Source organism: Leptonychotes weddellii, chromosome 6 (genome assembly GCF_054177405.1).
Source record: "Leptonychotes weddellii isolate Sample4059 chromosome 6, ASM5417740v2, whole genome shotgun sequence".
NCBI classification, from domain to species: Eukaryota; Metazoa; Chordata; class Mammalia; order Carnivora; family Phocidae; genus Leptonychotes; species Leptonychotes weddellii.
Window position 1 is genome coordinate 134,202,410 of NC_138374.1, and position 21,702 is coordinate 134,224,111.

Sequence of the window (21,702 nt, forward strand, 5' to 3'; positions counted from 1 at the left end):
CAGTTCCATCCACGTCGTTGCAAATGGCAAGATCTCATTCCTTTTGATGGCTGCATAATATTCCATTGTATATATATACCACATCTTCTTTATCCAGTCATCTGTCGATGGACATCTTGGCTCTTTCCACAGTTTGGCTATTGTGGACATTGCTGCTATAAACATCGGGGTGCACGTACCCCTTCGGATCCCTACTTTTATTACATCCCATCTTGTAGTAAAGTAAGATAAGGACCTCAGTAAATATCAGGGGTTGAACTTGAGCACAGGCCACCTGACTCAAACCTGTGTTCCCTCACCTCACCAAGCAGCCTTTCTTCTATCCCCATCCCCAACAATTCCTCAAAATACTCTGTCCTTTCACTCATCATCTCCTTTTCCCCTTCCACTTCAGACGAGGTATGACCCTCTTCTGATTGAAAATCTCTGCCTTCCACTTCCTGCCTCCATCCTTTGTTCCATGACAAACATTAGTGGTCTGTGTCCCTGTACTATCCTGGGTCTGGGGATTTTAAGTTACGGTCCCTGGACTCAAGTCATTCACAGTGCTCAGAAACAGACACACGGGTTCATGACTACCACATAACATAGCAAGTACCATGAAGGAAAAACAGAGCTCCAGAGAGCCCATGAGTAGGAGCACCTAACCTAGAGCAGGGCTGATCAGGGAAATTTCCACATGGTCTTCTTACCTACCACCTACCCCAACTAACCTCTTCTCTCTCTCTCTCTCTCATGTAAAATTGGTATATAACAGTATGTAAGTTTCAGGTGTACAACACTATAATTTGACATCTGTATACTCTACAAAATGATCACCACCAAAAGTCTAGTTACTGTCAATCACCATATGGTTGACCTTCACCCATTTTGCCCACCCACCCTCCAACCCGTCCTGGTAACCATCAATCTGTTCTCTGTACCTGTGAGTTTGTTTCTGTAGTATTTTTTTTTTTTTTTGGTTCTGCATTTGAGTGAAATCATATGGTATTTGTCTTTCTCTGACTTATTTCGCTCAGCATAATACCCTCAAGGTCCATCTGTTGCAAATGGCAAGATTTAATTCTTTTTTTTTTTTTTTAAAGATTTTATTTATTTATTCATGAGAGACAGGGAGAGAGAGAGGCAGAGGCAGAGGGAGAAGCAGGCTCCCTGCTGAGCAGGGAGCCCGATGCGGGACTTGATCCCAGGACCCTGGGATCATGACCTGAGCCGAAAGCAGACGCTTAACCATCTGAGCCACCCAGGCGCCCAAGATTTAATTCTTCTTTATGGATGAGTAGTATTCCATTATATATATATATTCCATTGTATGTAATATATTATATATATTATTTATATGTATTCCATTGTGTGTGTATGTGTGTGTGTGTGTGTGTGTATACCACATCCGCCTTATCCATTCATCTATTGATGAACAATTAGATTATTTTCCTATCTTGGCTATTGTAAATAATGCTGCAATGAACATAGGGGTGTATATATCTTTTTGAATTAGTGTTTTCATATTCTTCAGCTAAGTACCCACAAGTGGAATAGCTGGATCATAGGGTAGTTCTATTCTTAATTTTTTGAGGAATCTCCATACTGTTTTCCAGAGTGACTGCACCAATTTACATTCCCACCAGCAGTGTATGAGGGTTCCCTTTTCTCCATTTCTTCTTCAACACATGTTATTTTTTGTCTTTTTGATAATAGTCGTTCTAACAGGTATAAGATGATATCTTATTGTGGTTTTGATGTGCTTTCCCCTGATGATTAGTGATGTTGAACATCTTTTCATGTGCTTGTGGCCATCTATATGTCTTCTTTGGAAAAGTGTCTATTCAGATCCTCTGACCATTTTTTAGTCAGGTCATTAGTTTTTTCATTGTTGAGTTGTATGAGTTCTTTGTATATACTGGATATTAACTCCTTATCGGATATATGATTTGTAAATCATAAATCTTCTCCTGTTCAGTGGGTTCCCTTTTTGTTTTGATGATGGTTTCCTTCACTGTGCAGAAGCTTTTTAATTTGATGTTGTCCCAGTTGTTTATTTTTCCTTTTGTTTCCTTTGTTTTTAGTGCTAGATTTACAAATGCATCACTCAGATTGATGGAACTTGCCGCCTACGATTTCTTTTAGGAGTTTTATGGTTTTAGGTCTTACATTCAAGTCTTCATCCAATTTTGAGTTTATCTTTGTTTACAGTATAAAATAGCAGTCTAGTTTTATTCTTTTGCATGTGGCTGTCCAGTTTGCCCAGCACCATTTATTGAAGAGACTGTCCTTTCCCCCTTAGATGTCCTTGGCCTCTCTCATAAATATGCAGGAAATCTCTTCTGTTTTAAGACAAAATCAAGTAAATTAGTTTTACTGGCCTCTCTAGCTACCATTCTATTTCATCCCCTTTCTTTCACTCTGGCCTCCATTCAAATCATCTTACTTGCACCACATTCTCAAGGGCCATCAATAACCTCCTAATGGACAAACCTAGAGTCCATTTTCAGTCTTTATTCCACTTGAACACTCTGAATCACTAAACATCCATGACAACCCCCTTCTTGAGACCCTTTCTTCTCTTGGATTCCATGATATTGTCCACTACTGGTGCCTCTCTTGCCACTTGTTCTATTTAGTTTCTTTTGATAGTGCCTCCCTGTGACTGTTCACAAAGCAGCCTTGGACTTTAGCCTTGCTCTTCCTGAATAACTCATCTCTCCCTCCATCACCTCCTCTCTGCGGATGATTCCTAACCTACTTAGATTTCAGTTCAATGGCAAGTGACAGTTTTCAAAAATAAGAGTGGCCTAAAGAAGAAAGAAGTTTATTTCTTGCTCATGTGAAAAAGTCTGGAGTCAGCAGTTCCATTGGTTGAATAGTTGACAAGGTAGTGAGGGATACATACTTTTTCAGTCTTCCTGCTCCACCATTTTCAGTACTTGGCTTCCTCTTCTTGATCCAAAATGTGTGTCTGAGATGCAGCAGTCATAGCATTCCAGCCTGCAAGAAGCAAGGAAGAGATGAAGAAAGCAAAATGCCCTCTTCTTAAAGACACAACAGTCATATACAACTCTTGCACTTTCATCCCATTGACCTGAACTTAGTCATATAACCAAAGTTAGCTAGCAGAGAGCTGGACAATGTAGTCTTTATGCTGGGTGACCATATCCCCTGCTAAAAATTAGGCATTCTCTTACTAAGAATAAAGGAGAGAACAAACATTGGAAAATAACTGGCAGATTCTGCCACAACCCCCAAGCAATACTTTCTGTCCATTCTCTTTCCTTATCTTTCATCCTTCCAACTACTTACCAAGATTGTCCACCATCATCTTTTTTTTAAATTTTTTTTTAAGATTTTATTTATTTATTTGAGAGAGAGAGAATGAGAGACAGATAGCAAGAGAGGGAAGAGGGTGAGAGGGAGAAGCAGACTCCCCGCCGAGCAGGGAGCCCGATGTGGGACTCGATCCCGGGACTCCAGGATCATGACCTGAGCCGAAGGCAGTCGCTTAACCAACTGAGCCGCCCAGGCGCCCTGTCCACCATCATCTTAAATTCAACATTTCTTTTTTTTTTATTGGAGAGGGCGGAGGGAAGGGAGAGGAGAGAGAGAATCTTAAGCAGGCTCCGTGCCCAGCACAGAGCCTGATGTGGGGCTCAATCTCATAGCCCTGAGATCACAGCCTGAGCCAAAATCACAAGTTGGATGCTTAACCCACTGAGCCACCCAGGTGCCCCTCAAACTCAATATTTCTAACACTAAACCTATTTTCTCCTTTGGACTTTTTTCCAGCATAAACTTAACCAGTTTTCCAGTATCTATCAGTTTTCACTGACACAAAGTAGATTCTCAGAATATATGGCTGAACAATTGAATTCTATCAGGTTCCTCCTTATTCCCTATCTTTCTTTGCACTATCTCTCAAATTCAGCACTTCCTTTCCATTCATCTTGTCATCCTCTGGTTCATGCCCAGATGCCTATAATAGCTTCCAAAATGGTCTCTCAAGCCCAGTCTCTCTTTCCTTTTACTCTTCCTACACATAATTACTATATTACTATGACCCTAAAGTATCATTTTAATCTTCATCCTTAAGAACTTTGATAGCTCCCCTCTGCCTGTGATGTAGACCTCAAACTCAAGGCTGTCCCAGATCTAAATCAGATTTGTATCTCCACCTTATCTCCTTTATTCCATTATGCAAATCTATATTCATTCAACCCACATCGCATGTTCTCCTGCTTCTAAATTTTTATTCAGGACCTGAGGACCCGAGAGAGTCATCCTTTTCCTTTCTCTTCAGTAAAATTCTATTTGCTCTTTCAAAGTCCTCCTCAAATTCTCTAAAAACTTTCTCTAAAAGTTTTCCCTAAGCTCTATAGCTCAAAGTGATCTCTCCTTTCTTTGTATTTGTACTGTAATTACTGTCTCTACCATTCGCTTGAATTTACCATCTACTACCTCATTTTTCAAAGGAGAGTTATGTGTATGTGTGTGTCTTATTTCCTAAACAGTTATGAAATTCCTAAAAAATGGCAGGGACCTGGTTTGGTCATACACTTGCCTAGTGCATTACATGGTAAGTCCTAAAGACATTTTTGTGCTACAAGTTCTCTCTGGAGATGGGTTTTCCTTAGGTCTCTTCCCATGCTAATATAATGTTTGCATTATATTATAGCACCTGGATTATATTACTATTATATTATAGATTATATTACTATATATAATAATATATAACTAATATAATATAAATATATAAATATGAAATATGTAAAATAATATATAATGTATATTATATATACTGTAGCACCTACATTTTACTACAGCACTTACATTATCTTACAGCACCTAGAAGAATAACTATTGGGGTAGCTTGATACGGAGATTCTTTTTTATTTTTTATTTTCTTTTATTTTTAAAAACGATTTTATTTATTCATTTGACAGAGAGAGACACAGCGAGAGAGGGAACACAAGCAGGGGGAGTGGGAGAGGGAGACGCAGGCTTCCCGCAGAGCAGGGAGCCCGATGCGGGGCTCGATCCCAGGACCCTGGGATCATGACCTGAGCCGAAGGCAGACGCTCAACGACTGAGCCACCCAGGCACCCCTGGAGATTCTTTTTTAAAACCTAAAGTCTTACTAATAAAGTCCATCAAGTGGAGTGGTACGTAAAACTATCTTTCTGGGCTTTACTTGAATTGGCCCTTAATAATGGCTCTTTATACATCCTTCGGTATGGTCCTGGACCCCCCTGGGCCATCATAGGGGCGGCCTAGGAAGTCCTAAATGGCACGTACCAGTTACAAGGATGATGATGAAGAAAACGAAGAGCATGAGAATCATCGTCATTATCAACTTCAGAAACAACCAACATGTATGGTGCCTTAATGGTTACAAGACATTCCACTCATATTATATGATTTGCTGGTCGCTAATTAGATAGAACAAACTTTATGTTATTGTTTCCATTCTGTGGATGAAGCGCCTGAGACTCAGAAAGGCTTTGTGGCTTTATGAAAGTTGGCCAGCTTCTAAGCAGAAGTGCTAGCACCTACATCACCAGGCTCCTTGTCTTTCCAGCCACCTGGCTCAGACCACGGTCAGAGTGCCTGGAGGCGACCGAGTCTGCATCTTGTGCATTGGTGAGCCCTAGGCCTTTCCTCAGCAGCCCAGGATTCTCGCCAACAACACGAGCTGCAAGAAGAGCAGCAGGACTTTCTCCAGTTTGACCTGACCTCCACTGCTCCTGTCTCCTCGCCCTTTGATGCAACAGCATCACTTCCTGAATGACTTGCTATGGGGGAGAAGTCAAAAACAACATGACACACGCTGTGCGTTTTGGCCGCCGAACCGCCGTGAACCCTAGGAAGTTCTGTTTTCACAAATCGCCTACACACTTCCTGGAGCTTGAGGAGAGAACCCACATCCTCTTCGCATTTTTAACTTGAATCCACAGAGCAGAATGACAGTTAGGTGCTAGGGTCTGACTTTTAAAAAGCCCCACAAGACATGGACTATCTGGCACCAGGATCAGCCGTCTAATTGGCAGAAGCCAGTACAACATGAAAAAGGTGTGGGGCGGGTGTCCTTGTTCGAACAACAGGAAGACTTTCAAGGCAGTGCTGCTGCATTATAGCACGTTCAGAGTCCTTCTGAGCTCAAGGCTCCATGCACCTGCACACTCAGGCTGGCCCACACCAAGTGCCCCTCTACCACACCCCATTGGCCCAATGGAACAGTTCATCTGGAGAGAATTAATGCTCCAGAAGCTGGATTTTGGTAAATTAAGACTCTTGCCACTGAAGGCGGCCTTAGTCTCTCCTTCTGTTCACCCAATAATTTGTTTCTTTTGCTCTTACCATTTGGCACTCATCAGATTGTGCTATTTTTTACTTACATACACATCGGTCTTATTCTCTAGGCTGTGAGCTCCTCAGCACTGCAACCACATCCTAGTCTTCCCTGAGTCCCTAACCCAGCATCTGGCACAATGTTAGCACTTAACAAATGTCTGTAGATGAGGGTTCTTAGTTTCCCCCTCCCCCACGACCCTGTTACGTCTTCTTCTGTGCTTAACCCACCCCAACTAAGTCATCATGGCTCACCTGGGATGGTCCTCCTAAGGCAAAATCTTGGTTGGTCTGAAAGGAAAGAGGTTTGCATTAGCAATCCGTGGGCTCATTCAGGGGTTACTGGGCTGGAGGGCAAGGGTGGCCATTTTATAATTATATTGCCTGTCATTTTACAAACCAGGTATTAAATCAGTTTACCTTCATAAGGTGAAAGAGGAGAAGAGAGAAACAAAATAAACCTTTCATTTCCCCCCACATTAGATTTTAAAAGCGTTCATCCTTCAGGTTTCACTAGAAAGTGTTTCTGGATTTCCCAGAACAGGTCAAGTCCCCTTGCTATTCTTTCTCAAAGCACCGTTAATACTTATACAGTCGACCTTGAATAATGCAGGGGTTGAGGCTGCTGACCCCTCATGCACTTGAAAATCCATGTATAATTTTTGGCTCCCCCAAAACTTTACGAATAGCCTACTGTTGACCAGAGGCCTTACAGATAACAAATAGTCAATTAACATGTATTTTGTATGTTTCATTGTGTTACATACCTTATTCTTACAATAAAGTAAACTAGAGAAAAGAAAATGTTATTAAGAAAATCGTAAAGAAGAGAAAATACATTGGCAGTACTGTACCGTATTTATGGAGAAAATTCATGTATAAGTGGACCCACAGGGTTCAAATCTGTGTTGCTCAAGAGTCACCTATATATTTTGTATCTGTGCGTCTGTGGTTATCCAATCAACATGGATCTCTTCCTTCAACTCTTAAGTTCCTGAGAACAAGAACTTTATATCAATTTTTACTCACCACTGTATCCCCCAACTCCTTACATCGCACTTAAAAGAGTAGATGCTCAGCAAACGTTTGTATTAGAAATTTGATTAATAATTACCTGCCGTAGTATCTGGGACAAAGCTGACCTTTAATAAATCCATGCACTCATTCATAAATGTATGAATGAATAAATGAATTTTGCTTACTTCTGAAGTGTTCCAAGAGATTCTAGGCAACACATAAGTGAATTCCATTTATTTTTCATTCCACAAATATTTGCTAAGCACCCAGTACATGTCATGTACTCATCTAGAGGCTGGAGATAGAGTAGTAAACAAAAAAGACCTCTATAAAAAAAAATCACCAGCTTGGGAAATATTTACTCCAGAACTTCCAAAGCACTCTCTGCCTGTATCTTCTGGGATTAAAGGCATAAATGTGGCTTTCTTCTTGGAAAGACTATAGCAGCCAGGCACTTGTCCCAGCTCTTCCATCACTTGGCAATATGATCTTGGGAAAGAAAGACACTTAATTCTCAAAACTTCTGGAGGTGTATGGTCTTCGTCCCTCTAATCCCTTAGACCTTTCAGTCTGTAAGTCTAGATGAATGTTTTTCATGAAATAGATCCCTTGAAATTCACTGGAAACTCCGTTTTTGAATGAAAATCCCTTAGAAAATTTAGCCATCATAACATATTATATGTAGAGTAGAATTCCAAAAACAAAAACAAAACAAAAAAAAAACAAAACAAAAAACCCCTCCAGAATACCAAAAACAAAAACAAAACACAAAAAAACAAAACAAAAAACCCCTCCAGAATACCAAAAACAAAAACAAAACACAAAAAAAACAAAACAAAAAACCCCTGCATCTGGGCAGCTCTTCAGGGAGGCTCAAGCCTGGGGAGACAGGAGACTTTAAAAGGTGCAACAGTGAAATGACTATATGGTTTTCTATTTATGTCCCCAGGTCTGGAAGCAGAAGGAAGTGACACAGACGTCTTCACGGTGATTGGGATTCTGGGGGAGTCAGTCACTTTCCCCTTAAATATCGAAAAATCACAGCAAGTTGTCAACATTGTTTGGAACTCTGAAACATCTGTTGCTTTTGTAATGCCAGGAGACTCAGGAACAGCACCCAAAGTTACTGTGACCCACCAAAATTATAATGACCGAATAAATGTCTCACGTAAGAACTACAACCTGGAGATCAGTAATCTGAGGATGGAAGATTCAGGCATCTACAAGGCCGACATAAATACAAAGACCCTTGAAGGGATGATCACCACCACCAGGCGCTACAGCCTTCAGGTCTTCCGTAAGTTGTGGGAGGATAAAGGGCTTGTTTTGTTTTGCAAATTTGCTATCTATAGAACTCCTTTATTTCTTTATTGGTTTCCCTAAATCTTTCTGTACTTATAAATCCTTATGTGAATACACCAATACTAAAAAAGAAGATGTGATTTTGTTTGTTTTTAGCTATGTAATCTTCAATCAACAAGTTGTCCCATGGACCTGCTTTTTCTTTTCTATAAAATGTGAATAATCAATCATATTATTCACTTCCCTTGGTCACTGAGAGGATCAAGTGAGATAGTGTATGGAAAGCACTTCTTTAAAAAAAAAAAAAACACAACACCTCTTTATTTTAAAATAAGTGTAGCTGCATAGAGAGGTGTAAAGAACCAGGCAGAGAGGGGCGCCTGCGTGGCTCAGTTGGTTACGCGTTTGCCTTCGGCTCAGGTCACGATCCTGGAGTCACCGGATGGAGTCCGGCATCCCGCATCGGGCTCCTTGCTTAGCGGGAAATCTGCTTCTCCCTCTCCCTCTGCCCATCATCCTGCTTATGCTTTCTCTCTCTCTCTCACTCTCTCTTTCAAATACATAAATAAAATTAAAAAAAAAAAAAAAAAAGAACCGTGCAGGGAGGTTCTTTGTGCACGTCGCCCAGTCCCCCTTGTACACAAGTTACATCTTGTGTAACTATAGGAAAGCAGGAATAAGGAGCTTATTCGGATGTCACAGTTGTCCGGGCTCTCATTTATGTGTGATCATATGTGTAGCTTGCATAGTTATTCACATGTGCGCCGTCATAGGATCACTACCGCGATCAAGATCCTCAAGTGTACCATCGCAGCAAGACTCCCTCAGCCGTTCAGAGTCCCGCGTTCCCCGCCCCCCCCCGCCGCGCCCCAATTCCCGGAAGACCTTAATCCGTTCTTCATACCTATCATTATGTTATTTCACAAATGCCACCTACATGGACTCATGCAGTAGGCATGCTTTTGAGATTGGCTTTTTTCACACAGCATAATTTGAGAGTCATCTTAATTATTGCCAGTATCAATAGTTTATATCTTTTTATGGCTGAATAGTATTCCATGGTATAGATGGACTAGTCTGTTCAAGCATTCACCCATCAAAGGATATTTTAGTTCTTTCCAGCTTGGGGTTATGACAAATAAAGCTGCTGTGCACATTCATGTACAAGTTTCTGCATGAAATGACTTTTTGCTTCTCCGGGATAAATGCCCAAGAATGAAAACATAGGGTAAATCCATTTTTCTTTTTTTTCTTTAAAAGATTTTTTTTATTGTGATAAAACATACATAACGCAACATTTAACACTTTAACCATTTTTTAAAAGATTTATTTATTTATCTTAGAGAGAGAGAATGCAAGCAGGGGGAGGGGTAGAAGGAGAGAGAGTGAGAGAAGCAGACTCCCCGCTGAGCATGGAGCCCCAACAAGGGACTCGATCCCAGGACCCCGAGATCATGACCGAGGCCGAAATCAAGAGTCAGATGCTTCACCGACTGAGCCGCCCAGGCGCCCCTGTTTTCATCTCTTCATACGTTCGGTGTTACCCCCTCAACCTCTGGGAGGTGTTATACTATCTGCAGGTAGGGCGGACCACGGGAAAGTCTCATTTTTCGCTCTGTACCTCTGTACAGATCACTGTTATAGCTCACCGAGGTCACTCCAGACTTCTCTGGGAGTTTTTCACAAGCCATCACTAAATCTGGTCTGGAATAGATCCCTTGAAGAGACTCACAAGACCAGGGCTTCTGGTGTGATTGGAATGAAAAATATTTACAGCTTCTTCCTTACCATATTCTACTTCCTCACAGGCACAGACAAGTTTTAAAAAGCCGGGTTGCCCACCTAACAAAATCTATACCTTTTGGGGAGTTAGTGGAGAAGGTAGTGATACAGGAACTGACATTTACTGAACTCTTATGTGTCTGGCATTCTACCACCTAATTTTTAAAAAATATATAGAGATCACACATATTTAGGCGATACATGCACAGAGTAAAAGCAATATGCAGTGCATTGCAACACTCAACAGTGGTCACTGTTGCTGGCTTGTTTTGTCTTTCCCACAGATAATTAATGTGGCTAGATAGATGATAGATGATAGAAAGACAGATGGACGGATGGGTATTAGAGAGTTCTTTAAACACAATAACCCATTTAGTCCTCACAACAAACAACCCTAGCAGGAGAAAATTATCCTCAGTGAAGCTGTGTGCGTCCCCGTTCTAGAGAGCAGCAGAGCCTGGTCGGACGGTCGGACCCAGGTCTCCAGTGGCTTCTCCACTCTCAGCCACAGCCCCGACCTTCTCTGCCCAGCAGCCTGATGCAGGTAACGTCTCAGTTCCTGCTGAGAAAAATGCGATAGGATCCTATTCCTTACCACTATCCCCCACCTCAACACCCAGCAAAAAAGAGTTTCTCTAAGAATAAGTAAATATCAAGCAGAGAGTTGGACATTCTTGTAAATCCAGTTTCTAAAGAAATGCACACACACACACACACACACACACTTTCGCTCATTTTTTGCTCTATACATCTGTATAGATCACTGTTATAGCTCACCGAGGTCACTCCAGACTTCTCTGGGAGTTTTTCACAAGTCATAACTAAATCTGGTCTGGAATAGATCCCCTGAAGAGACTCACAAGACCAGGGTTTCTGGTGTGATTGGAATGAAAAATATTTACAGCTTCTTCCTTACCATATTCTACTTCCTCACAGGCACAGACAAGTTTAAAAATACCACAGGAACTAGAAAGCCACATGCTGGTTCCTTCTGAATCCTTCCCACATGGCTAGGGGAGAAGGAACAAAGCCTAGCACAGCAGCCTGGCCAAGAATGAACTAAATTTACCAACTCAGAATGTGGGCATTTTCTTATCTGCTGGTAAAGGGAAGATCTTCCCTTTCCTTCTGCCGGCCCCAGATAGCTCTTAACTTCAACCTAAATATAATTGTTCTTCCGTAACCCTTTACTAGCCTACAACTTGGACAGTTTACCTTTCGATTGCTTTAGTAGAAATATTTTTTTAAATGAACTTTTAAAGAGATTTTAACTTTTCACCAAGGGCACTTTAGAACAACATAAAACAACTCAATGAAAACACACCAGAAAACAGAGCCAAAAAAAATTTTTTTAAAGACTGTTTCGTGCAACAGTGTGCCGGTCCTTGATGGTGTGTGTGACACAAAGGACGTGCGGCACACGATTTCATAAAAGGTAATAAAACATACCCTGGTCTCTATCGTGCACCCCATAGAGCTAGTTCTACGCACAGAATGCTCTCGTTGAGTTGTGCTGAACGTTCATACCTCCCAGGCTACAGGTGTCATCGACGAAGAAGCCAACGAGAATGCTGGCTCACAGTCTCATGAAGTGAGCTAAGAAGGAAAAAGTAACTCAACAAACATATATTTCAGAGCTTCGCTTGCACATTAACAAGAGAGACCTCTTTGCTGAGTTGGATAACAGTTTTCAAATACTGGAAGAATATTTCCTAGTTTTTTTGGTGCTATTCACCAAAAAACTTTTAAGTTTAATCAACCTTAGCTATCTTTCTTCCATTGTTTTCTTCTGTCTAGAGTGAAACTCCGCAGAGCAGTCAACCCAGCCCAAGTTTGAGCATTTGCCAATTTCTTTTTTGGGGGGAAGGGGGTAAAGGGAGAGAGAGGGAGAGGGAGGGAATCCTAAGCAGGCTCCGTGCCCAGCGTGGAGCCTCACGTGATGCTTGATCTCATGACCCTGAGAACATGACCTGAGCCGAAATCAAGAGTTGGAGGCTTAACCGATGGAGCCACCCAGGCGCCCCATTATTTGTCAATTTCTGTGGTGTCAATACTCCCTCTGGGTTTAAAACTTGCAGAATTGGGAAGACTTTGTATATCATTACAAAAGACAGATACTGTAGATGTAAATAACTTTTAGAGTGCAGATAAGAGTAAATTGGCACCCCCCCAAAAATAGAAAGTGGTGAATGTTGAGTATGCATTAGCTTTTTAAAATATAATTAATTTTATTTATTTTTTTATTTTATTGTAAGTTTTTATAATTTCATTTTTCACGAATCCTTTCTGAAAATTTAACAGTTGGCTGTCCTGGTACAGGCTAGCTCCAGCTTACCACTGACACAGATGTCTTCCCCTCTTAGGTCGGCTTGGGAAGCCAAAAATTACGCAGAGTTTAATGACATCTGTGAACAGCACATGTAATGTCACCTTGACATGCTCTGTGGAGGAAGAAGAAGAGAATGTCACATATAGTTGGAGTCCCCCGGGGGAAGCGGGGAATGTAGTTCGAATCTTCTGGACCCCCGACAACCAAGAGCTGACCTACACGTGCACAGCCTGGAACCCCGTGAGCAACAGCTCAGACTCCATCTCTGCCCAGCAGCTCTGTGCAGGTAATCAGCTCCATCCAGCTCTCCTGCAGTCTCCAGGACTCACTCAGAAGAGAGGCCTGGGCTGGGCCTTGCTCCCCACGGGGGTGGGGCGGCCAGGCCTCGTCCCCAGGGGCATCTCCTCCCAGGAGGGCCTGGAAAAAAGGCCAGAGCTTTCTGAGATAGGCCAGGCATCTGGGGTGTTCTGAGGCAGGCCCTACTTGGCCCTCTGATTCTGTTTCTAATGCTGACTTTGAATAGCAGAAAGTCCAGTTTCCCTTGGAGATTTGGCACTCCCCTGGAGGGCACCCCATTTTGATAGTGCCCCTGAGTGTGGCCAAGTCCCACTGTCTCTTCTGTTTCCAGACACTGCAACAGGCCTCCATTCTCGCCACACTGGGCTGCTGAGCGGGCTGGCGGTGCTCTTTCTCTTTATACTCATTGTGCCTTCGGTACTTTTGTTCCTTTTGTGCAAAAGAGGACAAGGTAGGATTTTTCCAGAAGGTAAAATGTGGAAATGTACCTTCCTTCTTCCTGGAACTGAAGTCATTTATCCAAGGTGGGGTAGAGCGGTCCTTTGTTCCGGGGAATCCGTCTTCTTCCAATCCCCCCTCCTCCACCTCACCATCTCCAGAGTGCGGACCCCTGGATGACAGTGCCCTGAGTGGGCTTCATAATCTGTGCCCGGTGTCATCGGTATCTGGTGGGCCCAGAACCTGGGTGTGAGTTCAGTACCGCCATTGAGAAGCTGTGCTTCACTGGACATGTGTCTTTCCCTCTCTGGCTCAGTGCTCTCACGCGTGAAATGGGATTTGAACTAGAGGGTCTCCTGGGCCACTTCCAATTCCATCATATTTTGACTATGTCCTTTGGAGAGTCACAGAGGGACAGGTACTAACTTTGCATTCCATGGGCGTCACTAGATCCCTCTGGATCCCTCTGGATCCTTCTGTAGTTGTGCCATCTGCAATGCAGAAAACCTAATCTTAGGCCCCCAGAGGAGCACTGTGCCCTCCTATACCTCCTAACCCCAGGATGTCCCCAAATCTTCCTTTCCCACCAATCACAGTAACAAGCCTGGGTATAGAGGGGCTAAACCTCTGTTTCCATGTTCCTGACTCTCCTTTGGGTCTGATTCCTCAGGTTCCTTCTTGAAGCCCTTCAGTAAGAACTCTGGTAAGTTCTCAACCACCAGTTTCCCCGGATGACAACTGGGAGAGATGAGTTCACGGCAGATTGGTTAAGACTCAGCTTGTGCCTTGCAGGCGGTCTGGGCCGAAGCTCCCAGCTCGGCCGTTTATCAGTTACAATCGATCTGCCACCGTAAGCATGTTTTGTCAGTGGTAAACCAGACATACAGGACATGCTGCACATACTTATTAAGGGGATTAAACGGAATTACCCACATAAAGTACTTGGCCTGGAGCCTGGTACGGAGTAAGGACTCAGTAAACGTCAGCACTGTGCTTACGAATGACGGCCCAGGCTTGGCACGGGAGGAGTTAAATTCTCTTCCCTGGAGAATTTAACTCAAATGGCTGTGTGATGGGGAGAAGTCCTGACTCAGGCCATAGGGGATCTTCAGGGTTCCTCCAAGAGACATCTGACTTCAGTCCCTCACAGTCTCTTGGGAAGGAAGAAGTGCTACTTTTTCCATCTATCAACGAGATGACAGAGAGCACTCAGTCTGGCTTGCCTGCCGGGCCTCAGGCAGGGTCTGGGTCCGTCTGGCTCTCCTGCCTGGTCTGGCACAGGGTCTGGGACAGGACTTAACTCTGTGTGCCGCCCAGCTCACTGTGATTTGTGGATGTCTTGGTGCCCTGAAACATGAAGGCCCCAAATTCTAGCCATCTCTTTTCGACTTCACCCTAAAATGTTCCACGTTAGGAGCAAGGAGAGGAACACACTGGGATGGATGCCTTTACCAGCCCAGGAATTCTTAAGAGCAGGGACTTGTCTCTCCGGGCTTTGCCTCTCTGGGGCTCCCACACCACATGAAATCCCGACAAGAAGGAGAGGCGGTCCCAGGACCCGAGCATCCGTCTCAAGACGATGATAGCCATTTGACCTTTTAGGGCTTCGTTTCTTTACCTTAAAAAGAGAACCTTAGAAGAGGTCATCTCTAAAATCTCTCCTCCTCTCACGCACCGTGCTTCTATGTTTCTTTGTGACAGATGCCATCTCAAAGAAAACAATATACACCTACGTCATGGTTACGAGAGATGCCCCGCCAGCAGAGGGCAGAATCTACGATGAAATCCCCCAATCCAAGGTGAGCTGATGCCACTCATGGGTCCTCACCACCACCCCCAGGAAAGGGAGTCGGGGCAGCAGGCCAGGGATCTGGAGGGTCCAACCAAGCGTCATCATGTCAGGGAAATGAGGCCGTGAGCCCCCCGACGAGGACAGGAACATGGCCAATGGTCACCCTGTGGCAGCCTCTAGGGGTGGAGGCCGCCAGCTTCCACACGGGGGTCTGGCTCTGGGTGAGGTGAGAGGCCTGACTGGGAGTGGACTGCCCTCCACGAGGGACAAACAACAAGGGAGCCCCTGGTGTAAGGGGAGGGCTGCTAGGTGGCCACCGACATGGGAACAAGGGCACAGAACCGAGAGAGGTCCCTCCTTCTTAAAAGATTTTATTTCTTTATTTGAGTGAAAGAGAGAGCACAAGCAAGGGGAGAGGGAGAGGGAGAAGCAGGCTTCCCGCTGAGCAGGGAGCCCGATGCGGGACTCGATCCCAGGACCCTGGGATCATGACCTGAGCCGAAGGCAGACGCTTCACTGACTGAGCCACCCCAAGAGAGGTCCCCTTGAACTTCCTGGTGTGGCGGCGGCAACCCCCTCCTCCCACCTGCCTTTCACCTGCCTGCCCCGCCCTCACCTCCACCCTGAACCAGGCTTCTACAAGCACAGCTTTCCTCTGTGCCCCGTGCCCGCCTGCTCCCCCCGAGGTCGACAAGAGTGCTGGGCAACAGAGGTCTGCCTGGTCCGCCTAGCACTGTGCTTGGACTGATGGGCGGCTAGGTGCACAGAGCCAAAATCTTCAGGGAGCAAGACCCAGTCTGAACCGTGCAAACCCCTCCTCTTGGCTCCTGAGGGTTTTACCCAGCGGCTACCCACCCCTCCCGCCCCACGCCTGACCCTCTCCGAGGCTGGATGGAACCAGAGCTGAGGCCAGGAGAGGAGGCTACCTGGTGGGAGTGGGAGCAGGGGGGCAGCAGGCTGGGCAGAGGCGGGAAGGGGGCCTGGCGAGGTTTTGCCTGGGCCCCTCACTGAGGGGAAGATGGGTGTTTTACAGGAGCTCCCTGACAAGGAGGAGCCAGTGAACAAGGTTTATTCCACATTGCAGACTGGTAAGGTAAATCCTTTTTGACTTCTTATCCCTGTTGCCTGTCTGTTCCAGCCATTCTGCTGTACCCTGTCCATCCAAGCAGGGGCCAGCTGGTTCCCTCGGTGCTCCTCTCTGTCCCTCTCAGGACCAACTGCTGAGGGCCGTGGCCCACAGGTGTTTCACACCTGCACAGAGCCCGGCTCCCAGGTCCGTGGCCATCCAAAAGCTGGCCAGCTTGGGATGCTGGGCCTGCCTCTAAATGCAGGAGCCCCCAGGCCTCCGAAGTGCGGGGTGGAAACTCCAGCCTCTGGAGCAGCTGGGGCCATGCCGGCTCACAGAATAAAACCAGACAACAGGTGCCCCCCTCTGGACAGACACAGGCCCACACCAGGTGCCCAGACCAACAAGTGGAACACAGGCCGGATTTCAGGTCCCGCTTCCCCCGCCAGCCGACTTGCCCAGGGTGCAGCCCGCACAACAATTTGCAACGGAGCTGCGACACTCACAGTACCCTGTGCCTCAGTGTCCTGCTCTGGAAAATGCGTGGACGGAAGGTAGGACTTTCAGTCTGGGGCATCTGTCACTGTCCATGAGGATCCTCATTTCTGCTACAGTCAGAAAGCCAGCTTTGGGGTCTCTTGGCAAACCAAATGTTTTGCCAGTGTTCCTGTTTAACAGTTGGGCAAAATCATCATGAAAGACACATAGGAACCCAGGGAGTCTAGGGGGAAGGGAAAGTCGTGAGAACAAATAACGAGTGGGAGGAAACATTAGGAAATTGGCTGCACATGGATGGGAACTGAGAAGTAAAAGCTGATTCGGTAGAGGGCATCTGTGAGCTGCAGATGCAGGAGACTTGCAGGCAAACTCAGGGCACAGGTCGTTGGGGTGTGAAGCTAAGCCAGTGTCCTGGAGCCCGAGACGGAAGGGCCTTCACTCCCTCAGTGCTCAGGAGAGGGAAGGAAGGAGAAGGAGACTAAGGGGCACCGGAGGGACGAAGGACGAGGGGAAGGGGAAGGAAGGAGTGAGGGGCAGGGGGCCGCATGTGTGAGCCGAGATCTGAAGGACAGGGGAGGACACGGGAGGTGACACTGGCAAGGACTGGATCAGAGGGATTAATCAGGGCAGCCGGGTTGAGGCATCTCAAAGCGTGTCCTCTAGACAAGGCTGATGGCGATTATTGATTGGTCATTATATAATTTAAGAAGAATCGTTCTGTTTTGTTTTGTTTTGTTATTCTGTTTTTTTAAAATTTTTTATCGTTATGTTAATCACCATACATTACATCATTAGTTTTAGATGTAGTGTTCCATGATTCATTGTTTGTGCATAACACCCAGTGCTCCATGCAGAACGTGCCTTCTTTAATACCCATCACCAGGCTAGCCCATCCCCCCACCCCCCTGCCCTCTAGAACCCTCAGTTTGTTTTTCAGAGTCCATCGTCTCTCAATTGTTTTTCCTATTATCCTTTTGGGTCCACTTTATTTGGGAGCAGGGTGTGGGGAGGGCTCTAGGTCTGTCCACATAACTAGAGCACAGGACGCTGACTCGCCAATATGTGAAGTGCAGTTATGGAGGTTCAGAAGGAGCTGAGGCTCAGCTAGGAACAAGGAAGGCAGGTAGCTTGAGCCTGGATGTTGCTCAAGCCTGTAATCAAAATCAATGCAAATACCCCCTTTCCTTCCTGCTGCTTTTTTCTGGGCTCTGCAGCTGATGACCCAAGGGTTTGCAAGCGGGTGACCAGAGCAGAGGCAAGGGACCCAGCAAAGGGCAAGGCCCTGCTGCCCCAGATTCCGCCAGCACCGGGGAGGCCTGAGGCATCTCCCTGTGCCGTCTGTCTGTCCCGGGCACCACCCAGGGCTGGGCTTCCCCAGCAGCATCTCTCAGTTAACCTGCAGTTCCAACTCCCTCTTGTGCACAGATGGGGGAAAACCAGCTCTCAGGACGGCAAACCTCCTGGAACCTATGAAAATGTGATCTAAGCTCATGGCCAGCATTCTCCCTGTGGACACTGAGCTTCAACAACCATCGATACCCCGGCAGATGCCCCGGACCCAGACTTTCTCTGCGCACGTCTTACCTGGAGATTGCAAACCATCACGCCCCAATCTGTGACTTTTTTGTGACTGGAGGTGCTGAGCCTTCCCAGCAACCCCCTATGTAGACAGGATTGGTATTTTGCATGCCTGTACCCAGCCATGGCATGCCACCTAGGAGGCTCTGATCATACTCAATGTCGTGGGGAGCCCCGGTGCACGACCTCCACAGTCCACACAGCACGTGAGACAAATTAGACAAAAGCACCCTTCCCCCGAGGCAGATGCGGCCCCTCCCAAGCACATGGCTTGATGAGTAGAGTGTGGGCTGCACTTCAGCCTCTACGTGCCCCTTTGCCCAGGAACCTTTGTGCAGGGGCGGCTGGCTAGCCCAGCCCGCCCATCCATGATGGTGTCGCATGGGAAGCCATGGGAGCTGTGGCTCTTGGCTGTGCGGACACACTATCCAAACAGAGAGTTGGAGAATGCTCCTTCTGTAGGGACTGGACAGCTGCGGCATTTTTCTTCAGGCTCTACTTCGGAAGCCTCATAAGATTTTCTTTCTGGCCAAGCTTTCAACTTGACTGGGCCATTTATGGGGTGACCAGACATTGGTTAAACACGATTCTGGGGGGATCTATGAGGGCATTTCTGGATGAGATTAACATTCGGATTGGTAGATTGAGTAAAGCAGATTAATCCCCGCTCCCATACGGGTGCATATCACCAGATCCATCAAGAGCCTGAAGAAGAAGAGGACAGAGTAGGGGAGAATTAATTCTCTCTGCCTGGCCATCTTAGAGCTGGGATATCAGTCCTCCTGCTTTAGAACTTGGACTTGGACTGGAACTTGCACCATCAGCTCTCCTGGTTCTCAGGCCTTTGGACTTATGCTGGAGAACTACACCATCAGCAGTCCAGCTGCAGACCCTGGGATTTCTCAATCTTCGTAAGCACACAAGCCAGCTCCTTGTTATATCTGTTTCCTGTTGGTTCCATTTCTCTGAAGGACCAGACTAATACCTATTCCAAGCAGCCTCGGCAAGAAGAAGAGACCGTCCCCAGTACCCCATTCACCAAAAGGACTTGACCAGCTATACTTATGACACTTTAGGGGAGCTGAGTACAACCCAACCATCGAAGCAAGAGACCTTAAAAGAAGTGGGTCATTCTTCAGAGGGAACTTGGCAGATGATGGTGTAGATGATGAAACTGGCTTCGCCTCACCTCTGTTACTAAGGCTCAGTCCAGAGAGTCACTGCTTCACGCTTTGGTTCGATGCCCCTGCGCCCCTGCTACCAGCGCTGAGGAGGAATCACCCATGGCTGAGCAGAACATTCAAGTGATCGTATGAAACTGTTTCCCTTATGTGTGAGCACCCACAGCCAGTTAAATCCTAAGTCCCCGTGAACAATCCCAGGCTGGGCAGCAGAAGTGAGCTGCATTTAGGCAGAAGGAAGGTGTTAGTTTCAGTGAATGGTTCCATCGAGCCATCTAGCCCTGACCACCATTAGCACTGTGTCGGGGGATGCAAGACCCTCAAAGTATCAGATGAGCATAATGTCTGCCCTGGTCTAGCTGCCCTGTGCAAGGCAAGCACGGACACTACAGTTAAATGCTGAATTACACGTTTTGGGGAGTGGCAGCAGCTAGTACAGTCAGGGAAGGCTTCACGAAGGAGGTGGAGCTGAAGCTGCGCTCTGGAGGAAGGGTAAGATCTGGCTGAGAATGGAGAAGACAGAAGGCATCCAACTGAGGAAAGCACAAGAAAGAAGCAGAGGCCGAATCGGCGTGATGTGTTTTGGGCACCACCCCAGATGCACTGAGCACGTTCACAGTCCCTTGCCTACCATGGCAGAGTGCCTCTGCTTTGGTGTGCCCCCCAACCCCCAGCCCTTTCCACACACATCAACGCTCAGCTCAAATGTCACCTCCTCTGTGAAGCTCTCCCTGGCATCACTGGTCAAATTAATTATGGCTTTTTTTGCCCTCCTTTCCCCCCCTTGGTCCTTATATCACTGCAACTCATTTCTTTCTGCCTCACGGTATAGATCATTATTTGTTTCCCTCCACACTGTACATACTGAAGGGCAAGATCCATGACTTCATGACCATGGAGAGTGATCATGTGCGATGAGAGTTTTAGTCCCCTGTGCATCCACCACCAGCCAACGTTGTGCCTTGTACCCTGCCTGTGAGCAATAAATGCTATTGAATAGAATTGAAAATGACCAGCCAGCTCAAATAGAAGGTACACGTTGCAAGTATTGATAGACAGAAGCCAACAAGCATAGTGGAATCCAATTATGGCAAGCGTTAAATGTCAGAATGCAGGCGTCAGTGTAAGTACTAGTTCTTGGAGGGAATTTTGGAGGGATAAGACTCTCAGAGTTAGACCAGCGAAGACATCACCTGAAGCCATGAACCAGGTGTGAGTGAAAGGCAGTCACTCCAGGGAGGGACATGAAGGAAGAAATAAGGAGACCTGTCATAAGGATGGAGAAGTTCCAAAGGGACACCGAACAGGCTGGGTTTCCCCTAAAATGAAAGCATGCCTCACCTTTGTGTGAGCTGAGGGACCGCTCCTGAACATGGTCCTTCTCTGAACTGTCCTTGCTTCTCCCTGGTGCGCTCACCCAGTGAAACTGCTGGTGTCCTACAGCCCCACTGGCAAGTAGGGGAGAGGAATAGAACCAGAGGCAAGAGTTCCCTGGGTTTTCCAGGAGAACAAGCCTGGGAAGGAACTAGTACCCAGGAATTCTTCATGTGGCCTTTGGGATTTGGGACCACTGAGCTCCTGTCTCTCACTTTCTTTTCTCTGACTCTTCTGATCTATGAAGATATAAGCTACTCACCCCATCTCTAGGGGCTTGGTTCTCAGATTCTCCTTCTGTGAAATGGGTGTGATCTCATGCATCACACTAAGATGGGCCAGTTTTTACGAACGTGCATTGAAATTGGAATCTTAGGGGTAGGGCCCTCTAGTGGCAAGTGCCGGTAAGGGAGCACAAGCCAGGCACCTGTGGGTCCACCTGGGCTTTCAGCACAGAACAGGGAACAGGAGAAACAGTGCAGCGAATGCCTCTCAGAAAAAGAAAGTGAAGCCGATTTAAAATGTGATGCTTTTAAAAAAAAGCTATAGAATGCTCTAAACTGCACAGCCCACAAGAGAGGAGCTTGGCTGGGCCACTTTGGAAACCCAGCAAAGAAAGGAAGGAGCCTGATTGGCCTGGTGATTCTTTTTTCCTTTTTTTTTTTTTTCTTTTTTAAAAGATTTTATTTATTTGAGAGAGTGAGAAAAA

At 46.0% G+C, this 21,702-nt stretch overlaps 1 protein-coding gene across 1 annotated transcript; it reads left to right on the plus strand.

Annotated features, from left to right (window-relative positions):
* Window positions 1–4,504: 4,504 nt before the first annotated feature.
* Window positions 4,505–20,621, plus strand: CD84 (CD84 molecule). The gene is made up of 10 exons (XM_081823217.1): window positions 4,505–4,567; window positions 5,057–5,153; window positions 8,306–8,653; window positions 12,804–13,055; window positions 13,398–13,517; window positions 14,175–14,207; window positions 15,206–15,303; window positions 16,330–16,389; window positions 16,737–16,916; window positions 18,286–20,621. Exons 1-10 carry the CDS (start codon window positions 4,505–4,507, stop codon window positions 18,331–18,333), a joined length of 1,299 nt encoding a protein of 432 aa, XP_081679343.1. The 3' UTR covers window positions 18,334–20,621.
* The last annotated feature ends 1,081 nt before the right edge of the window (window positions 20,622–21,702 follow it).

Bases quoted from the DNA above. Each gene is read 5' to 3' on its own strand.
- CD84 (XM_081823217.1), top strand. From the start codon at position 4,505: ATGAAATTCCTAAAAAATGGCAGGGACCTGGTTTGGTCATACACTTGC. The intron at 13,056-13,397 runs GTAATCAGCTCC...TTCTGTTTCCAG, and splicing joins TGCCCAGCAGCTCTGTGCAG to ACACTGCAACAGGCCTCCAT. The intron at 13,518-14,174 runs GTAGGATTTTTC...CTGATTCCTCAG, and splicing joins TTTGTGCAAAAGAGGACAAG to GTTCCTTCTTGAAGCCCTTC.